Raw genomic sequence first — 19,340 nt, forward strand, 5'->3', positions numbered from 1 at the left:
ATATTCAACCAACTTTTCATTCTTGGAATAAGTCCCACTCAGTCATGGTATAGTCTCTTCTTAATGTGGTAATGGATTATTTTTGCTAATATTTTATTTAGTACTTTTTGATTAATATTCATAACTGATATTAGTAAGTTTTTTTTTATACTCTATCGAGCTTAAGTATTGTTTTATACTTGCTTTATAAAGTGAACTAATACATTGTCTTTCATTCCCAATCAATTTATGGACCTTAGGAATATGTTTTTTTTCCTGAAGATTCGGTAGAGTTCCATTCTCCTGTGAAAACATCCAGTTCTGTTGCTTTTTTCTGCTCCTTGATTACTTTCTCTGTTTCTTCTAAGGAAATTGGCCTTTCTCAGCTTTCTATCTCAAATGGTGTCAATTTTGGTAAACCTTATTTTCAGAATAGGCTAATCTGTTAGTCTTTTCTTCTAAGTTTGGAGTCATACTTAGAAAAAAATCTCTTACCTCAATATTTTAAAAATATATACATTCTATATTTTCTTTTTACATGTTTGTGATTTCCATGTTTAGATCTTTAATTCATCAGATATTTATTTTAGAGTGCTGTGTTAGAAAGGGCTCTATATTTAGTTTTTGGCAAAATGAACAGTCATTGTTACAGTAATATTTATTGAACAAGGCATCATTTTCTTTCTGGTTGTAAATGCTTCCTTTATCATATATTAAATCCCCATACATACATAAGGCCATTCCTGGACTGTTGTTTGTATTTTATTTACCTGATTATCAGTTCACAATGTCATAACATAGTACTTTGAAAATTTTTGATTACTTATACTCGTTTTTGCATGGTAGGGTAAGTCTTCACTTATTCATCTTTTCAACATTTTAGGGTCTATTTTCATTCACTTATTCTTTTTAGGTTGTTTTTAAATTTTTTCCCCAGAAAATTCTTCTTTGCTTTATTTATTTTTTTAACATCTTTATTGGAGTATAATTGCTTTACAATGTTGTGTTAGTTTCTGCTGTATGACAAAGTGAGTCAGCTATATGTATACGTATATCCCCATATCTCCTCCCTCTTGCGTCTCCCTCCCACCCTCCCTATCCCACCCCTCTAGGTGGTCACAAAGCACCAAGCTGATCTCCCTGTGCTATGTGGCTGCTTCCCACTAGCTATCTATTTTACATTTGGTAGTGTATATATGTCCATGCCACTCTCTCACTTTGTCACAGCTTACCCTTCCCCCTCCCTGTGTCCTCAAGTCCATTCTCTACATCTGAGTCTTTATACCTGTCCTGCCCCTAGGTTCTTCAGAACCTTTTTTTTTACTTTTAGATTCCATATATATGTGTTAGCATACGGTATTTGTTTTTCTCTTTCTGACTTACTTCACTCTGTATGACAGACTCTAGGTCCATCCACCTCACTACAAATAACTCAATTTCATTTCTTTTTATGGCTGAGTAATATTCCATTGTATATATGTGCCACATCTTCTTTATCCATTCATCTGTTGATGGACACTTAGGTTCCTTCCATGTCCTGGCTATTGTAAATAGAGCTGCAATGAACATTGTGGTACTTGACTCTTTTTGAATTATGGTTTTCTCAGGGTATATGCCCAGTAGTGGGATTGCTGGGTCATATTAGGTTGGTTTTAGAATAAACTTAAATTTAAAAAGAAATTCCATTAAGATTTTGACTGAAATTATTGTTATTTAGAAATGTATTTATTTATTTTCGACTGCATTGGGTCTTTGTTGCTGTGTGTGGACTTTCTCTAGATGCAGTGAGTGGGGGCTACTCTTCATTGTGGTGTACAGTCTTCTCACTGTGGTGGCTTCTCCTGTTGAGGAGCACAGGCTCTAGGGGCGCGGGCTTCAGTAGTCGTGGCACGTGGGCTCAGTAGTTGTGGCGCACGGGCTTAGTTGCTCCGTGACATGTGGGATCTTCCTGGACCAGGGCTCAAACCTGTGTCCTCTGCATTGGCAGGCGGATTCTTAACCACTGCGCCACCAGGGAAGTCCCTTGATTGAAATTATTTTAACTTGATAGGTTTATGTGGGGAGAATTGAATCTTTCCAATATTGGACTTTCCCATCTTGGACTAGGATATATTTCTAAATGTTTTGAGATCTTTGTATTTTTTTAGTAATGTTTTATAGTTTTCCTTCAAAAAGGCTTATTCCTAGGTATTTTATAGGTTTTATTGGCATTATGAATAAGATTTTGTATTTTAAACTACATTTTAAGTGGTTATTATTGATATATAAGAAAACTGTTGATTTTTAAAAAAATATTTAATTCAGTTCCTAGCTTTTCACTTGATAATCTCTGGTTTCCAAGTAGATAATTATATAATCTAAAAATAATGACAATTTCTGATATTTTTGCCTCTGTCTGGAGTAAGAAAGTGGGAAAGGTGTTACCCTGGAAGTGAAGGGTATTTACAGGACTTGATAATGGTGCAGAACCTTTTTTTTCTTCAATTTTTAGTGTGCAAGCTTTGATGGTGCCTAGGGACAGTGCCCCATTGCCGTTCTGGTCTTTGTGCCCTTGCGAGGAGCCTGCTGCAGGGTGGAGTCCTCACCAGCTGTGGCTCTGGTACAAAATTCAGAGTTAGCTGCTCTGGGGCAGGGCATTGGCTGGGTTCCCAGTGTCCTACAGACACCCTCCTGGTATTTCCATGGCTGCTCCAGTTTCAGCCCCTGCTGATTTGAGCTTGGGATTTTCTAGGGCTTTGCTGGGAATGTTTGTGGACTTTCTTCTGTTTTGTGTAGTTTGGAATACTGGCTTCTGACCCCTGCCCATCTAGTCCTATCTGTTTTTTATATTACAGAAATTCCTACAAATGTGCACTTTCCTCATTGGGCCCTTTCCTATTTTCTGCTGTTGCTGTGGATCATTTGTTATTTTAGTGGGGCCTGGGAACAGATGAGAGAGAAACAAGACTTCAATTTGCCATCTTTAAGGGATGGATGTAGGGAGAAAGACTTCAGGTTATAAAAGCAATGTAAGGATATTATAGAAAATGTAGAAAATATGGAAGCATGCTAAGAAGAGAATTGCTTTCAACATTTGGGTGCACATCCTTCTAGTCATTTTTTTTCCTTATGTGGAGTTTTTGCATTGCACACTTTCTCCGGTTTATCTTTCACTTAAAGTATTTTCAGTTGAGTAGAGTTGCCTTTGTAATTGACCTGCTGACTTGACAGGAGGGACACTTAGACATGTGAAAATGTCAAGTGTGGATCCAGTCTAGACAGAGCTGGGGCTGTGGGCTCGTAGAACAAGGCTGGCTTGGGAACTGGGGTGGGGTCTTATTCTTGCCTTCACAATCCATTATTATTGCTTAAGAGAAGGCTTAAGGGCACAACCATTGTAATGACTTTGACTTTAGGTTTTTCATGCCTGAAAATGGCAGTTTCCATATCCTTTGCTGAGGTATCCCTGACACCTTTCCAGCTGCTTCCTCAGATGACGACATACTTACTTTTGAATAGCTAACAGCTACATTTATTTCACTGTTGTCTGCTTTCAGTGAAAAAAAAAATTGTATTGTCCAAACACATATGCTTTTTTGTTTATGTGGCCTGGTCTTGAAAAATCTTGATGTGTCTGCCTTAATTCCTTTAGTTTGTGAAGCACTTGATAAACTCAAAGCACATTATCTCATTTGGTCCTTCCAATATCCCCATTTTATAGTCTAGTAAGGAGGGATTGAGCTACTTAGCTCCAAGTCACATAGCTTGTGTGTGGTAGAACGAGGGCTCAAACCCAAGTGTGGCGTTAAAGCCTGCGTATGTCCCATTTAGAACTGTAGGGAAGTAGGCTGACTGGCAAAAAGTTAGATTTAGTTCTTATCCTCAAACAAGAGAAGCTGTGTGGTCGAGTGGTTTCAGAGTACAGAGCCACAGTTTCTTGTCCTGTAAAATAAAGATAATAGTTATACTTATGTCATAGAATTGTTACAAGAATTAAACAAAATGTCCCATGCAAAATACTTGGTATGCTATTTGGAACACAGCAAACATTCACTGTATATTGGCCCGAATTATTAATATTAATTAACAATAAGCAATCCATATTTGCAGATAAGGTGAGTTTGATCCATTTAGTTTTACCTCTTCTAGTAAAAGAGATAGGAAAGAAAGATCAAGGTTGAGAACAGAGGGAGGTAAAATGAAGTCCTTGGTCTTTATCCCAAGTCTTCTGTTGCCATATAGCTTTTAATAAATAATGGAGATTTGAATAATATTGTTGGTTGAGAGTTCAGATCTTTCATTGTGGTTGGAGGAAGTGATAAGGAGAACTCCTTTTCCTTGTGTCTTATTTTCTCCAGCTGTAAACGTGGAAATAGCTCCTGTCTCACTGTGTTTATATGGAGCATACTGTGGTCCTTTAATGCAAAGTATAGTACATTAACACATCCCATGGCCAGTCTTCAAACAAACTCAACCTTTGTGTGTAATGCAAAGTCAGTGCCTTCTCCCCATTCTAATGGGGCTCTCTGGGCTTCCAAAGGGCACCAATGCCAATTTGCATTTTTTACTCAAAATTGGAGGTTATAAAATGAAATGCAAACCATGGAGAGTCTTCCCTGGCCTCTTCTCCTTTGCATTTACTAACAGTCATTCTTTCCTGCCCCATTCTGCTGTGTTCTCTAGTTTCACATGCAAGTCTCCTGCTTTCCTCAAGGCAGGAGCCATGATTGTTCTATCATCTTTTGTAATTTCTATGGCAGCAGTTCTCAAATGGCATTGCAGTCCTTGGAAGAGTGTAAGAAGTGGAGACTCCCCCACCCAAGGTTCAGAATCAGCAGGTCTGGGGTGAGAACTGGGGGACTGCCCGTTTACCAAGCTGCTTGGGTGATTCTGGCACAGGTGGTCCTTGGAGCCCACATCTAGAGAAACTGAAACTGTGTAGCAGATGCCATGATAGGATGGACGTGAGGTGCAGCACAGAACTGGATGTGGGGACGCTCTGGTGGTAGCACCATAATTCTGATGGTGGCTTTGGAGGCTGCAGGTATCTTTTGCTTCCCCTCTGCCTTCCCCTTCTGCCTAGTGGCCACATGGTAGAAAAGGTCTCTGGAAACAAGTTCTCAGAGGCCCCTGCAACATGAGCCTCAGGGCTGGGCAGGAAGGAGGGGTACATGTGCCTGGATTGAGGGAGACCAGACCTGAGTGTTAGGGGTGGGTTGGGGGAGCTGGCAGCAGTGGAGTTATCCTCCACCAGGCAGCCCACGGAGATTTCCTTCTCTGAACCCACAACACCACCTGGTCTGGACTGGCCGCTGGCATCACAGCAAGACTGTTTTTATTATTCTTTGGATCACACATCTCCTGGATGCGGCACACATGTGCTCATTGCTGGACCTGGCAAAATTTTTGTCTTAAAGAAATTTAAGTGGCTTTATTTATTTTTTTCAATTAATTTATTTATTTGGCTGCATTGGGTCTTAGTTGCGGCACCCAGGATCTTCGTTGCAGTGTGCAGGCTTCTCTCTAGCTGTGGCATGCAGGCTCCAGAGTGTGTGGGCTCAGTAGTTGTGGTGCGTGGGCTCAGTAGTTGCAGCACATGGGCTTAGTTGCCCCACGGCATGTGGGATCTTAGTTCCCTGACCAGGGATTGAACCTGCATCCCTTGCATTGAAAGGCGGATTCTTAACCACTGGACACCAGGGAAGTCCCTTAAGTGGCTTTATGATTAAAATACTAATCCACTGATTAAAACTTGAATGCAAAAAAAACCCAACCGACCAACCAAACAAAAAACTTGAATGCTATTTACCTCTTTATAATTTGAGCATTATTAAACCTTACATTCTGGGTCTTTGGGAGGTTGCTGGGTGGTTGGATCTGCCCCTCCTTCTTTTTCATCTCCCTGCCTCACCCGGGACTCCAAGACCGGATCAGTTTTCAAGGCTTATCTACCTCTGTTCCTTCTAGTGACTGCCTCCCTCACATTATTCTTCTGACTCCTAATCAATTTTTTGGGGGCTTTTAATTTTTTGAGGTGTAATTTACATAAGATGAAGCACACAGATCGAGTTTTGAAAACTGCATATTCCTGTACAACTCATACCTCTATGGAAAGATCTTGATTGGATGTGTTTCCATCATTCCAGGAAGTTCCATCATGGCTCTTCCCAGTCCACCCTCAATTTCTCCCCTGACTCAGGCAGTCACTGTTCTTACTTCTTTTACCATAGAAGTAAGTCCTAGAACTGCTTTCCTGTCCTAGAACTTCATATAAACGGGATCATGCAGTAAATACTTTTTGCATCTAGCATCTTTCATTAGCATAATGTTTTTGAGATTCATCCATGTTGTTTCAGTGTCAGTAGTTCTTTCCTTTTTATTGCTGTGTAGTATTCCATTGTATGAATATACCACACATTGTTTATCATCCATCGACTGTTAGGCATTGGGTTGTTTCCAGTTTGGGGCTATTGTGAGTAAAAGTCCTATGAACCTTCTTGTAGAGGTCTTTTTGTGGACATATGTTTTTCTTTCACTTGGGTAAATGCTTTGGAGTAGAACTTTGGGTCATATGATATGTGCATGTTTAGCTTTTTGAGAAATTTCCATTTTTTTCAAAATGTACCATTTTCACACTCCTAGAATAAGAGTTCTGATAGTTCAACATCCTTGCCTACATTCAATGTTGACTTTTTAATTTCAGCTATTTCTAGTGGGCATGAAGCAGGTATCATTGTGACTTTAATTTGAATTTCCCTGTCATGTTAAGCTACTTTTCATGAGTTTTTTGGCCAAAGGAATATCTTTTATGAAGTGTTTATGAAGTTCAAGTATTATGCCCAGTTTTTATTGGGTTGCTTATATTTTTATTAATTTGAAGTTATTTATATGTTCTGGTTACAAGTCCTTTGACAGACATATGTATTGTGAATATCTTCTCCCAGCATGTGGCTTGCCATTTAATTTTCTTAATAATCTCCTTTGATGAGCAGAGGTTTTTAATTTTGATGAAGTCCAGTTTTTCAGTTTTTTCTTTAGCAGTTCGTATTTTTTGTGTCCTCTCTAGGAAATCTTTTCCTGCCTCAAGGCCTCAAAGGTATTTGCCTATACTAATAAACCAAGACTTTATATTTTGGTTTTGCATCTGAGGCTGTGACCCATCGCACATTAATTGTGTGTGCATTGTGTGCAGTGGGAGCAGTGGGGGCAGTGAGCAAAGACTCTTCTCTCCCCAGCTTTATGCAGTTGTCCCAGGACCACTTGTGGAAAAGACTGTCATTTCTCCCACTGAGTGGCTTTGACACCTTTTGGAAAGTCAATTGACATGTGAGTCTATTCCTAGGTTGTATTCTGTTCCATTGATCTACTTATCTGTCCTCAGATCAGTACTGTTCTGTTTTGATTACTATAACTTCCCTGCAAGTTTTGAAGTCAGGTGGTATGTAAAAAAACTGTTTGTTCTAGGTCCTTTAATTCCATATAAATTTTAGGCTAACTGGCAAATTTCTACAGAAAAGACTTTTGGGATTTTCATGGGATTGTGTTGAATCTGTAGATCAATTTGGAGAAAATTGATGTTTTAACAATATTTACTCTTTCAATCAACAAACATGGTCTACCTTTATTTTCATTTCTTTCAGCAAAACATTGTAATTTTCAGTGAAGAAATCTTGTATAACCTTTTAAGCATTTATTCCTGAATTTATTTAAGCATTTATTCCTGAATATTTTATATCCTGAATATTTTATTCCTGAATAAATATTTATATCCTGAATATTTAATATTCTTGAATATTTTATATCCTTGATGCCACTTAAATGATTTTGCTACTGGTATATAGAAATATAATTTATTTCTGTATATTGACTTTGTGCCCTGCAATGCTGTTACAGTTATTAGTTCTAGTCATTTTGGGGAGTAAATTTCTGTGAACACAATCATGTTGTCTGAAAATAAAGGCAGTTGTACTATTTCCTTTCCAACAAGTATGTTCTTTATCTTTTTCTTGCTTTATTTCCTCCTTGGTAGGAGGAAAGTATTCAGTCTTTTCACCATTAAGTTGTTAGCTCTAGGTTTCTGTAGATGTCCTTTGTCAGATTGAGGACATTGATAATTTGTGTTTTTTCTTTCTGTCTCTCTTGTGTTTTGATCAACCCAGCTATAGGTTTTCCGATTTTATTAAGCTTTTCAAGGGACTAACTTTTGGTTTCATTAATTTTCTTTATTGTTTGTCCATTTTTATTTATTTGGCTGCGCTGGGTCTTGGTTGTGGCACATGGAATCTTTGTAGCATGTGAGATCTTTAGTTGTGGTACGTAGAATCTTCAGTTGTGGCATGCGGAATCTTTAGCTGTGTGATGCGAACTCTTAGTTGCGTCATGTGGGATCTAGTTCTCTGACCAGGGATCGAACCTGGGCCCCCTGCATTGGGAGCATGAAGTCTTAGCCACTGGACCACCAGGGAAGTCCCTGTTTGGCCATTTCTATTGTATTTCATTGTGTTCTACTATTTTTATTTCCTTTCTTCTAGTTACTGCAAATTTAAATTTGTTCTTCTTTTTGTAGTTCCATAAAGTGAAAGCTTAGGTCGTTAATTTTAAAAACTTTTTTTCTTGTCTAATATTAGCATTTGGAGCTACAAGTTTCCCTATACGAAGATATTCCCTAGAGGAAAATTCCCTGTAGAAAAAGCACTATTTTTCTGCATCTCATAAATTTTGATGTGTTGTTTTCTTCACTGTCAGTTGGTTTGAAATGTCTTCTGATTTCTTGTGTGAATTCCAGTCACTTTAAAAGATTCAATTTAAATCTTACGTCTTCTCTTTTCTGATGACTCTAGCCTATTTTCCTCTTTTCCACCTCATTCATTATATATTTTCTCTGTATACTTTTATACTCTGTTTTAGTCTCTCATTTTTTTTTATGCATACACATTTGTTTTATGTGTGTGTCTTTTACTGACTCCCAAAGTGAACGATAGTCTCTTTGATTACAGGAACTCCATCGTATGCTGACTCTGTAAACTTTTTAGTACCTTGTCTGTAGTTGGCATACAATTAACAGACATTTCTTAAGCACCATTAATGTAGGAGCTATTGTGGATGATAAAGGTTGGGTATAATCCAGATACGCTTTAACTAATTTTTAAAAGATATTAACTAATGACACAAAATAATATATAATAAAAGCCAAATGAGAGGAGACGTCATTAAACACTCCAGGTACTCTGAAGAGGAAGAGGAGACTGTAGGACAAATTATTTGAGGAGGATTTCAGAGAGGACTTGGGATTTGAAGTGGCCCTGAAACAGAGGTGGGATTTAAGTGAAGATGGAGGAAATGCCATTCCCACTGTGGGAAAATCATGTGCAATGGTCCTGAGGTATAAATGTACACTGCCCATTTGGAGGATGGGGAGAGACCAGCATGGGGAAACTAGGGGACAGAAGTCAGGGCTACTGTGAAGCAGGATGTGGAGTTATGTGTTTGGCATACTCCTTTTTTTTTTTTTTTTGCGGTCCGCGGGCCTCTCACTGTTGTGGCCTCTCCCGTTGCGGAGCACAGGCTCCGGACGCGCAGGCTCAGCCGCCATGGCTCACGGGCCCAGCCGCTCCGCGGCATGTGGGATCTTCCCGGACCGGGGCACGAACCCGTGTCCCCTGCATCGGCAGGCGAACTCTCAACCACTGCGCCACCAGGGAAGCCCTGGCATACTCATTTTTGGTGGCAAATCTGCTGTGCTATCTTGGTGCTCACGCAGTTTTCTTTCCTGCTTCGCCCTCTTATTCTGCATCTGCCAGTCAGAGCTTCTCAGCAGTGCTTTCTGAGTAGCATGGGAAGGAGTTTCCAGGCCAAATCCCCTGCCTCTTGGCACTTGGACTTAGGCACTCTTTGTTTTCTCTTGGAGATTTTCTTTCTTGGTTCCCTCTGGAGTCCAGTCACTCCTCTGAAGCAGCAGTTGTGGTTTTTCAAGGCTCGTGGCCAGGAGGAGGCCTGGTGATTTGGTTTGTTTCCAGGAAATCTTGTTCTAGCTCCACCCTCCCTGCCCAGTTCAAAGAGTATCCACACCCTTAATTAAGAAAAAGGAAACCACCTTTTCCAAATGAATATCAAAAAACAGAACCTAAGTGTACTTCTCTGGGAAGATCAAAGCACTTCCGTCCACAAACCAATATTGACATTGACCCTTTGTACCCATTCATTCACTCAGGAGCCTTTGTTTTCATCCTTCTCTTCTAATGCATCTGGCTGGGAACACAATAGACATTTACATCCCACAGAATTTTACTGTAGACCTTTGGTTTGCATAATCTTAAGCTAAACTTTTTAGATGTGTGTGTGTGTGTGCAGGACTGGTCTGAGACTTGGAAGAAGCTTCAGGCACTTGCAGTAGTGTTGGGCCAACAAGGCTACTCACAAGGTGTGTAGCAAACAGCAAATTCAGAAGCTGGGCAGTCTGAGAGTCCAGAAGAGGGAGCATTAGGGCTATTCAGGAAAGGCTTCCAGAAACCTTGGGGGTGGAGGGACTGAATTTAGATTCAGGAGGGGATAATGTAAGCATCGTCTTAGAGTTGCCACTGAGCACTGCATTTCAGGGGGGCAGTTAGAAGCCTACCCCGCTGAGACAGAAGGGCGTGTGTGGAGGGGGTGGGTGGAGAAATGAAGCTTTGGTGGAGGCTATTTCTTTAGGCTTCCCCAGGCCGAAATCTATCCTCAAACAGTAGCCAGAACCCATAGAATTAAATGTATTTCTAACTAAGATTTATTTGTATGCCCATGTGTAAAATTTATTATACTTATAATAATCCACTTTTTAAAATGCAGTGTGAGTTATGGCTAGTTAAGTTTCTGAGGTTGAAATCAGCCTCAGGCCTTGGTCCTGCTGGGTCTCTCTGGGATCCCTGTCTGCTCAGCCAGGCCATGAGGAGTGGCAGCAAATGGAAGAGAGAAATTCTGCTTCTCGAATGTCCAGGGCTGGGCAGAGAGGTATCTTCAGGGGGTCCCACCCCCACCCCATGGCACAGAAGAACCTTCCTCAGCAGATGGAGTGTAGGGAGGCTAGGCTGGGGCTGGGTCAGTTCAAAGCTCCCCAGGACACACCCAGTGGCAGCCTAACCAACCTCCCTAAGGGACTGGAGTCTGGATCAGACCACCTATTATATGCACTTGGAGGGTAGAAACCAGGAAACCAGCCGCATTAGGGGACACTTTAGGGGTATTCTTTAAAGCTTCTGATTTGTTGGTTTGGGGAGCTGAGGGGACTTTGATTTTTAAAATATACTGCATCCGGGACTACTGCTTTGGGAGACTCAGGCAGCTTCCTCCAACTCCAGAGCACGTAGTAGAATAAAATAGGAATAAATGGCTAGCTTAAAATTTAAAAAAATTCCTTTCCCCCAAAGTGGGGCCAGCCCTTCGGGGCCTGCTGGCTGCTGGGCTTAGCTTCCTGGTACAGTGGGAAGCCGGCCTCCCTCTCCCAATGCTGGGGCATGGCTCAACAGTGCCCTCGACCCTCACACCAGGCTTCTTGGCTTTGGGAAGAGATGTCAGGGTCAAGCTCTGTGACAGGTGTGAGGACACAATGAACACTGTGTATCCCTGGTTAAAATGGTCCTGTGGTGTAACTGAGTTTCCCTCCGTGGGATAGAGGGTCACTCAGCAGAAGGCTGGAAGGGGGCTCAGTTCCTGCTCCCTGCCTGGCCTGATCAGGGCATGTGGGGACCCAGGGAGGGGCCCCAAGCCCAGCCAGTTCCCTCGTCCATGTGCCTCTCAGTCCTCTGTCACTTCCTTCCTGTTTCGTGGCCCTATAGTTTCATAATTTTAAAAACTCTTCCATAGCTACATGCACTCTGAACTTCTTCTATTTTGTCCTTTTTGGTCACATGTGCCTTGGAGGTAAGTGTTTCAGCAACTCCCCATGGCCAGCTGCCCTGTGTCCTGCCCTGTCCACACTTCAGGCCTCGGGGCTGCCGTCACCATGCTCCCCGTCTCACACAGTGTTGTTTTTCTCACCAGAGTTCAGACATACTCAGCAACATTGGCTATGAGACCATCATCCAGCATCTGAACAATGGCCGCAAGAACTGCAAAGAGTTTGAAGACTTTTTAAAAGAAAGGTACATGTTGTTTCTCTCTGAAGACAGAGGATGGACAAAACACTCCCACACAGACAAGGACAGTTTACTGTTTTTTTTTGTTTTTAATGGTCCACAAAACCCTCTGCTGTAAAGTTATGGAACGATCCCCAAGAAGTAAATGATATCTTTGTCCTAAAGCTTTTAGGAAGCCGTTCAAGAGATAAGATTTATGAATGAAACAGCAAACAAAATATAATAAAATACTAAGTTTTGTGATACGTATGATACTGAAAGACCTCACAGGAGAGGAGAGCTTGGGACGACTGGCAAAAACGGAGGGCCAGCGTCATGGAGGAGGAGATCTTGAAGCGTCCCTTAACTCGAGGAAGAGATGGCTTTGGTCAGTGGAGGAACACCCAGGTGTCTATGGGAGGGTGGCAAGCAGGGCCTGTGCAGTGACAGGGAGGCAGAGCCTGGCTCAGAGACCACTGAGCTGCGGTGGTGGGAAAGATGCAGGGGCCAGTCGTGGTGCTCCGCAGGGTGGTGGGCTTGGTGGCCTGGGGGGATCTGACATGCTTTAGAGGATTCCCTCCGCTCCCCTTCTCTTCTCTTCCCTTCCTTTCCTTTTTTTTTTTTTTTACAGTACGCGGGCCTCTCACTGTTGTGGCCTCTCCCGTTGCGGAGCACAGGCTCCGAACGCGCAGGCTCAGCGGCCATGGCTCACGGGCCCTGCCGCTCCGCGGCATGTGGGATCCTCCCGGACCAGGACACAAACCCGTGTCCCCTGCATCGGCAGGCAGACTCTCAACCACTGCACCACCAGGGAAGCCCAAAATGCATCCTTTTTTACAACTAGAGTCAGTTTCAGGTGTGTTTCACTCTACATTATCAGGAGTGGGCAAAAAATTTAGAAATAGAATCCAAGAGTAGAGGCCCAAGAAAACACAGGATTCTTGCTCAAGCTGTGGTAGTGAGGGGAAGGTAATGTATAAATCAGAAGGGCAGAAAAGAGAATTCACATGCATGGTTTCAGAGCAAGGAGATAGGGTTGCCCACAGTACCAGGAGCAAGATAAACCCAAATGACGCAACAGCCATGCAAATTACCTCGGCCAAAAAAAAGGAGGGAGAGAAGAAGGGAGAGAGGGAGGAAGGAAGATATGAAGTCAAAAAGAGCAAAAGAACCAGGGCCCCAAACTCAAGAACAGATAGACAAAGCCACTCCAAAATCTGCATAACTGATCCCAAGTAGAAAATTTACCAAAAGGGAATAATAAAAGTATTCAGAGAGAGAATCCAGGAAAAATTTCATGGAATGTAGAAAAACTAAATAGATCTGAAGGGCACACACTATAAACCAGGAAACATTGATAGACAGTAATCAATATTGATTATGATTATTTAAGAATCAGCATTAACATTCATCCTGGTTAAGTTATTTAGTTAAAGAAAGAATACTTCAAGTCTCTAGGAAAGAAATGAACCAAGTTTTTGAAATAGGAATGAGCAGCAGGGAATCCGGATGGCCTTGGGTTTCTCTTCAATGACAGAAGCCAATGGAACAAGTTCAGCAGAGTTCTGAGGGAAAGTTTAAGAACATTCATTACACCAGCGAGGTTGTCATTCAGATATAAAGGCCACACCATCATCAAAAAGTCTACAAATAATAAATGTTGGAGAGGGTGTGGAGAAAAGGGAACCCTCCTACACTGTTGGTAAGGATGTAAATTGGTGCAGCCACTGTGGAGAACAGTATGGGGGTTCCTCAAAAAACTAAAAATTGAGTTACCGTATGATCCAGCAGTCCCATTCTGGAGCATATATCTGGAAGAGACAAAAACTCTAATTTGAAAAGATACATGCACCCCAGGGTTCATTGCAGCACTATTTACAAGAGCCAAGACATGGAAGCAACCTAAATGTCCATCAACAGATGAATGGATAAAGAACCTGTAGTACATATATACAATGGAACACTACTCAGTCGTAGAAAAGAATAAAATAATGCCATTTGCGGCAACATGGATCAACCTAGAGATTATCATACTAAGTGAAGTAAGACAGAGAAAGACAAATATCCTATGATAACACTTACTGGTGGAATCTAGAAAAGATAAAAATAAACTTATTTACAAAACAGAAACAGACTCACAGACATAGAAAACAAACTTATTATGGTTACCAAAGGAGAAAGGTGGGGGGAGGATAAATTAGGTGTGTGGGGTTAACAGATACACACTACTATATATAAAATAGATAAACAACAAGTACCTACTGTATAGCACTGGGAACTATATTCGATATCTTGTAATAACCTGTAATGGAAAAGAAACTGAAAAATAACATATATAGATATATGTATATGTATAACTGAATCACTTTGCTGTATGCCTGAAAGTAACACAACCTGGTAAATCAACTATACTTCAATAAAAAGTAAAAAATAATAATTTCAAATGTGAAGGCCACAGGTAAATGGTTTCAAATATGAAAGAACTCAGGAAATACTGATGCCCTCCCTTCTGAGCCATTTTGTCAAAAGGTCACAAAGTGATGAAATTCAGCCAAAAGACCACAAAGTGAAGAACTGAACCAAAATACAAGTCTTAGGGATGGAAAAGCTATGGTAATAGGACTGGTGGTGAGCATCACATCCATTTTAATAAATAGTTAAGACTACACAACTGGGGGAATTATGATTGGAGAACAGCGTGTGTTATAGACACAAATGAAGTAAAAATAATGTAAACATTATCAAGGAGGAGGTGGAGGTACGATAGTGCTAATCATCTCATCCTTTCACGGGTGGGCTGTCTAAAAATGAAATAGGTCATTAAAATATTTTAATGTCTCAATCTCCTTAATTATTTTCATAAATTCCTTTTTAGCTTTAGAAGGATATTTTAGGAATTGATTTTTCCTGTGGCAAAGAAACAATTATTTGAAATTCAGCAATTCCTTCAGCTTCCTTTCAGTTTTCTTTTCTTCTGTGAAATTTAAATAAAATCCGGCTTAATACTTTATTTTTAAATAGCATGTAGAATATAGTCTCATTCTTTTAAAATTACTCATGCCTGTCTGTCCATCCTTCCTGCCTGCATATATGCATAAAGAAATGTCCATTACAATCATCACCTGGTATTAATACTAATGATTTTTAGTTGGTGGAATTTTGGACAGTTTGTTGCTTTCTTCTATATATTTTTCTTTTTCCTTATTTTTGAATAGTGAGCATGTATCATTTTAATAAAATGGATAAGGTCGTTATTTAGAAAGGACAGATGAGAGTGGGAGAAACTTTATAGCATGTAAGAATAAGTATTGATATTCATAATAAAGAACTTCTACAAAATAATAGGAAAAAGACAAAACACTCAGTTAAAAAATTGGGATAGGGCTTCCCTGGTGGTGCAGTGGTTGAGAGTCCACCTGCCGATGCAGGGGACGCGGGTTCATGCCCCAGTCCGGGAGGACCCCACATGCCATGGAGCGGCTGGGCCCGTGAGCCATGGCCGCTGAGCCTGTGCGTCCGGAGACTGTGCTCCACAACGGGAGAGGCCACAACAGTGAGAGGCCCGCGTACAGGAAAAAAAAAAAAAAAAATTGGGATGATATGAGTAGGTAACTCATAGAAGAATATATACAAATGTCCAATAAATATATAAAATGCATAATCACACTAGAAATCAAGGAAAAGCAAATTAAAATGAGAGTTTTTTTAAACCTCTGTCACTAAAGACTGGTAATAATTAAAAAGGAATTATAATATCCAGTGTGGGGGAGGGTTTCTGGGAATGGGACTCTTACACACTTTTGGGAATATAAATTGAGAAGGCTTTTTTGGAGGGCGATTTGGCACTGTTTCCTAAAATTTAAAACACATATTCCTCTGATCTAGTAAATCAACTTTCTCAGAAGTCCTAGCCTAGAGAAACATTCTCAGAGATGCCCATGAATATCTGTCTGAGGATGTTCATTTAGCTTTTTTTGGCAGTAATGAAAAAACAAATAGGGTGACCCTGAACTGTGGAAAACTCCATATTATGAACATGGTGGGTAGCATGTACTGATAAGGAAAGCTCTATATGATGTATTTATTACTAGGTGAGAAACAGAACAGCAAATAATAGAATGATCTCAATTATGTAACCATTAAAAGTTGTGTATTTGTGAGATATAGGTATGTAAATGCAGGAAAAGGACTGGAAAGGTACATACCAAGCTTAGCAGTGGCTCCCTCTGGGGAGAGGAGTGGGATTGGGGGATAGCGTGAAGGGGGACTTTTTGTGTCTTATTCCATATGACTTTGTGTTGTGTGAATCTTTTGCAGTGAGAATGTATTCATAATATACTTTTTTTTTTTTTAATTTGAAGAAAGTGGGGTAGATGAGCTTAAAGGCCCATAACCTGATAGTATGGTTTAGATAAGGCTGGGGCTGGGACACAAAGTGGAGATGGTGACAGAGGGCCGTGAGGCTAGGGGAAGGGGGTAAGTGGGGGATGTTTTGTGCTTTACACAGACCTGTGCCACACCGAGTAACAGGCAGATGTTCTTGTGAGACATGCCAACTTCAGGGTTTATATTCTGAAATTCCTCTCTCTTTGGTATGGTTTAGCTGTGTATTTGAATTGACTATGAATGAGGAACTCTATAGGTTGGTTAAAGGATACTCTTAGAGAAGATGGGAGGGGTGGGCCTTAGGATTGCAGCATTTCGTGGAAATATCTTTTACTCCACTTAAAAAAGGTATATTTTATATCTATATAGATTTATATAGATTATTTATATAAATTATGGATCATAGTTTTGAAAATTATTCTGTAATGTGCTAGCCAGTATTGGTCAAGGGGCCATGCTTGGTTTGGCTTTAATATTCAAGCTAGAGACTTTTTGCTGGAGAAGAACACCTTAGAGATGAAGGCCACTGTTCTTTTACAGTTCCTCCCGGTTCTGTAGAGGGGAGTTTCACATTTTAGAGAATTGTGTCATATCTGAGCTTCTACTGTCAAGGGTACAGTTTTGCCTTCAAGGGAAGTGCCATATGTCTGAAATAAGAATCAGCCCTGAGAAGGACTCATAACCCTCTTTTATGTTCCTTTTAGGGCATCAATTGAAGAGAAATATGGCAAAGATCTGCTTAGCCTCTCTAGGAAGAAGCCATGTGGACAGTCTGAGACCAAGTAGGTGCCACATTTCTTTCTGGTTTCTAGGTTGACTGATACCACTCAGGAGCCCCCATCACTTCAGCAGGCAGAGCTGGCCAGTAGGGTGAAGTGTGAAAAATTTTTTAAATTTTTTTTTAATTTCCAGTTGTGAAAAATATATAGAAAAATAGAAAGAAAGCTGAAATGAATTATGAAGCCATAACCCATTAATATTTTCTAAATTTTCCTTGAAGACCTTTCCTATGTATACTTTTTATAGGTAGAATTATATATAATTTTATGCTAGGAGTTTAATAGAGAGGGTATTATTGTCTTATTTATATGTATATATATATATATGTGTGTGTGTGTGTGTATAAAACACACCCATAGTTTGTGATAGCTACAAGAGACTCTCTTTGCACTATTTCATAGTTCTCACCACCAGTGTGAGATTTCTTTACCACAATTATTTATTCTTCCATCATTCATTGAATACTCTGAGGATACAGAGATGGCCAGACATGGTGCCTACTTTAGGAACACACTCCCTCGTATACAGGGCTGGCTTCATGGGCAGTCATATAGGATCTCACACATAGATAGGCTTCATAATTGGTTTAATGCTCTTTGCTGTCACTATTTGAAATTCTTAGTGATTTATAAACAAGGGGTCCTACACATTTTCATTTTGCAGTGGGCCTCACAAATTATGTAGCCAGTCCTACTCACATGGAAATTTCTAAATTCCTTCTCTAACATAGCATACTGAGGGAGACTAGGGGGAAATTGTTTAGGCAGACCTTTGAAGATCTCTGCAGATGTAATCACACCTCATGCTGACATGCACACTGCTTTGGCTGTGCTGTAGACAGCTGCAGAGACACCCTGAGGTCTGTGTCCCCTCAGAGGTAGTATAGGGAGCAGACAAGACATTGCCCTTCCCCTTCTCTTCTCTTGATCCTAAAACGCACACACACACACACACACACACACACACACACACTCGCTTATCCCAGACTACAAAGTATTGGATTATTGAGGGGGAGGAAAACATTGGGAGAGATTTAAAATATTAACAGTTACATAAACCTTAAAAACTTGTTACCCTCAGACATAGGACATTAGTACAAGGAGAATTTGTTTGTTGATTATATTCTATATATTTTTTATGTTTTAAATGAAAAAATTTAAAACACATTGAAAAGTAAAAAGACAAACGTAATGAATGGCTGTGAATCCATCACCCAGATTTAACAATTATTTATACTCGTCATATTTTCTTAATGTAGTTTTTTGGTGAATTTAAACCTGGAGTCAGCTATTTTTCCACATATTTCTCCAGGTTTTCCTTTCATGATTAACCATATTTAGAGATGAAACTCTGAGTTCTAGTGTTGGTCATTGTCACAGAGGTGTCACTGTTTCTAGGCTCTTTCAGGGGACAGATTTTAAAAGCCTGAGTTCATATTGATATTTCCAATTCTAATTAACTTTACAGTTCACTTAACTTCTTTCATTTTATATTTATTTCCTCTTGCACTGAAAAATCTTGGTTCCTGACAATATTAGCAGAATTATTTGCTTTATATGACAATATATAGTAAAATGTTTTAAAATAATAATATAAAACTGCTACTAACAATAAAACTTCTGAATGAAACTTAACATTTCTTTGCAGTTCTTTTTGCAATTCTTCTTGACCTTATATCCCACTAAGAACACTGTGTTCTAAGGTCATATAAAATACTATTTTCTGTGTGATTATGTAAACAGTTTTATATATAGTTAAGTTTGTTTGTTTTAAATTTTAAGGATTATTTTCTTTTCCTGCTTGGTTTAGTTTCTTTTTTGAATGTGTAAAACATTTCTATGTTCAAGGTCAGAAGTGCATAGTATTAGGTAGGTTTCACTGTTGTTCAAGGAGGGTTTAGATACTTTCAAGGAAGATTAGTGGGTCAGTTGATCCAAAAACTTGTTTATTCATAAAGAAGCATAAGCCATTTGGGAAGATATCCAAAAAAATTTTAGGTGATGTGATGGAAAATAGCCATATTCTCTCACATAGTACTTCTTGAAAAATATATTTGGCAGAATGAGTCTGATCCAAAGCGATATTTCTTGCACATTTGACTTAAACTTGGTAAATCCTTTAAGAGAC

The 19,340-nt window shown here is 39.9% G+C and overlaps 1 protein-coding gene across 1 annotated transcript in view; it reads left to right on the forward strand.

The window, feature by feature from the left end:
- The window catches only part of PSTPIP2 (proline-serine-threonine phosphatase interacting protein 2), an 84,827-nt gene that overhangs the window by 39,303 nt on the left and 26,184 nt on the right, over positions 1–19,340 (forward strand). The window contains exons 2-3 of the mRNA XM_065889859.1: positions 11,974–12,074; positions 17,138–17,215. Of these exons, the coding sequence (XP_065745931.1) occupies positions 11,974–12,074; positions 17,138–17,215 (179 nt within the window). The remainder of the gene's footprint in view (positions 1–11,973; positions 12,075–17,137; positions 17,216–19,340) is intronic.

Source organism: Phocoena phocoena, chromosome 13 (genome assembly GCF_963924675.1).
Source record: "Phocoena phocoena chromosome 13, mPhoPho1.1, whole genome shotgun sequence".
NCBI lineage: Eukaryota > Metazoa > Chordata > Mammalia > Artiodactyla > Phocoenidae > Phocoena > Phocoena phocoena.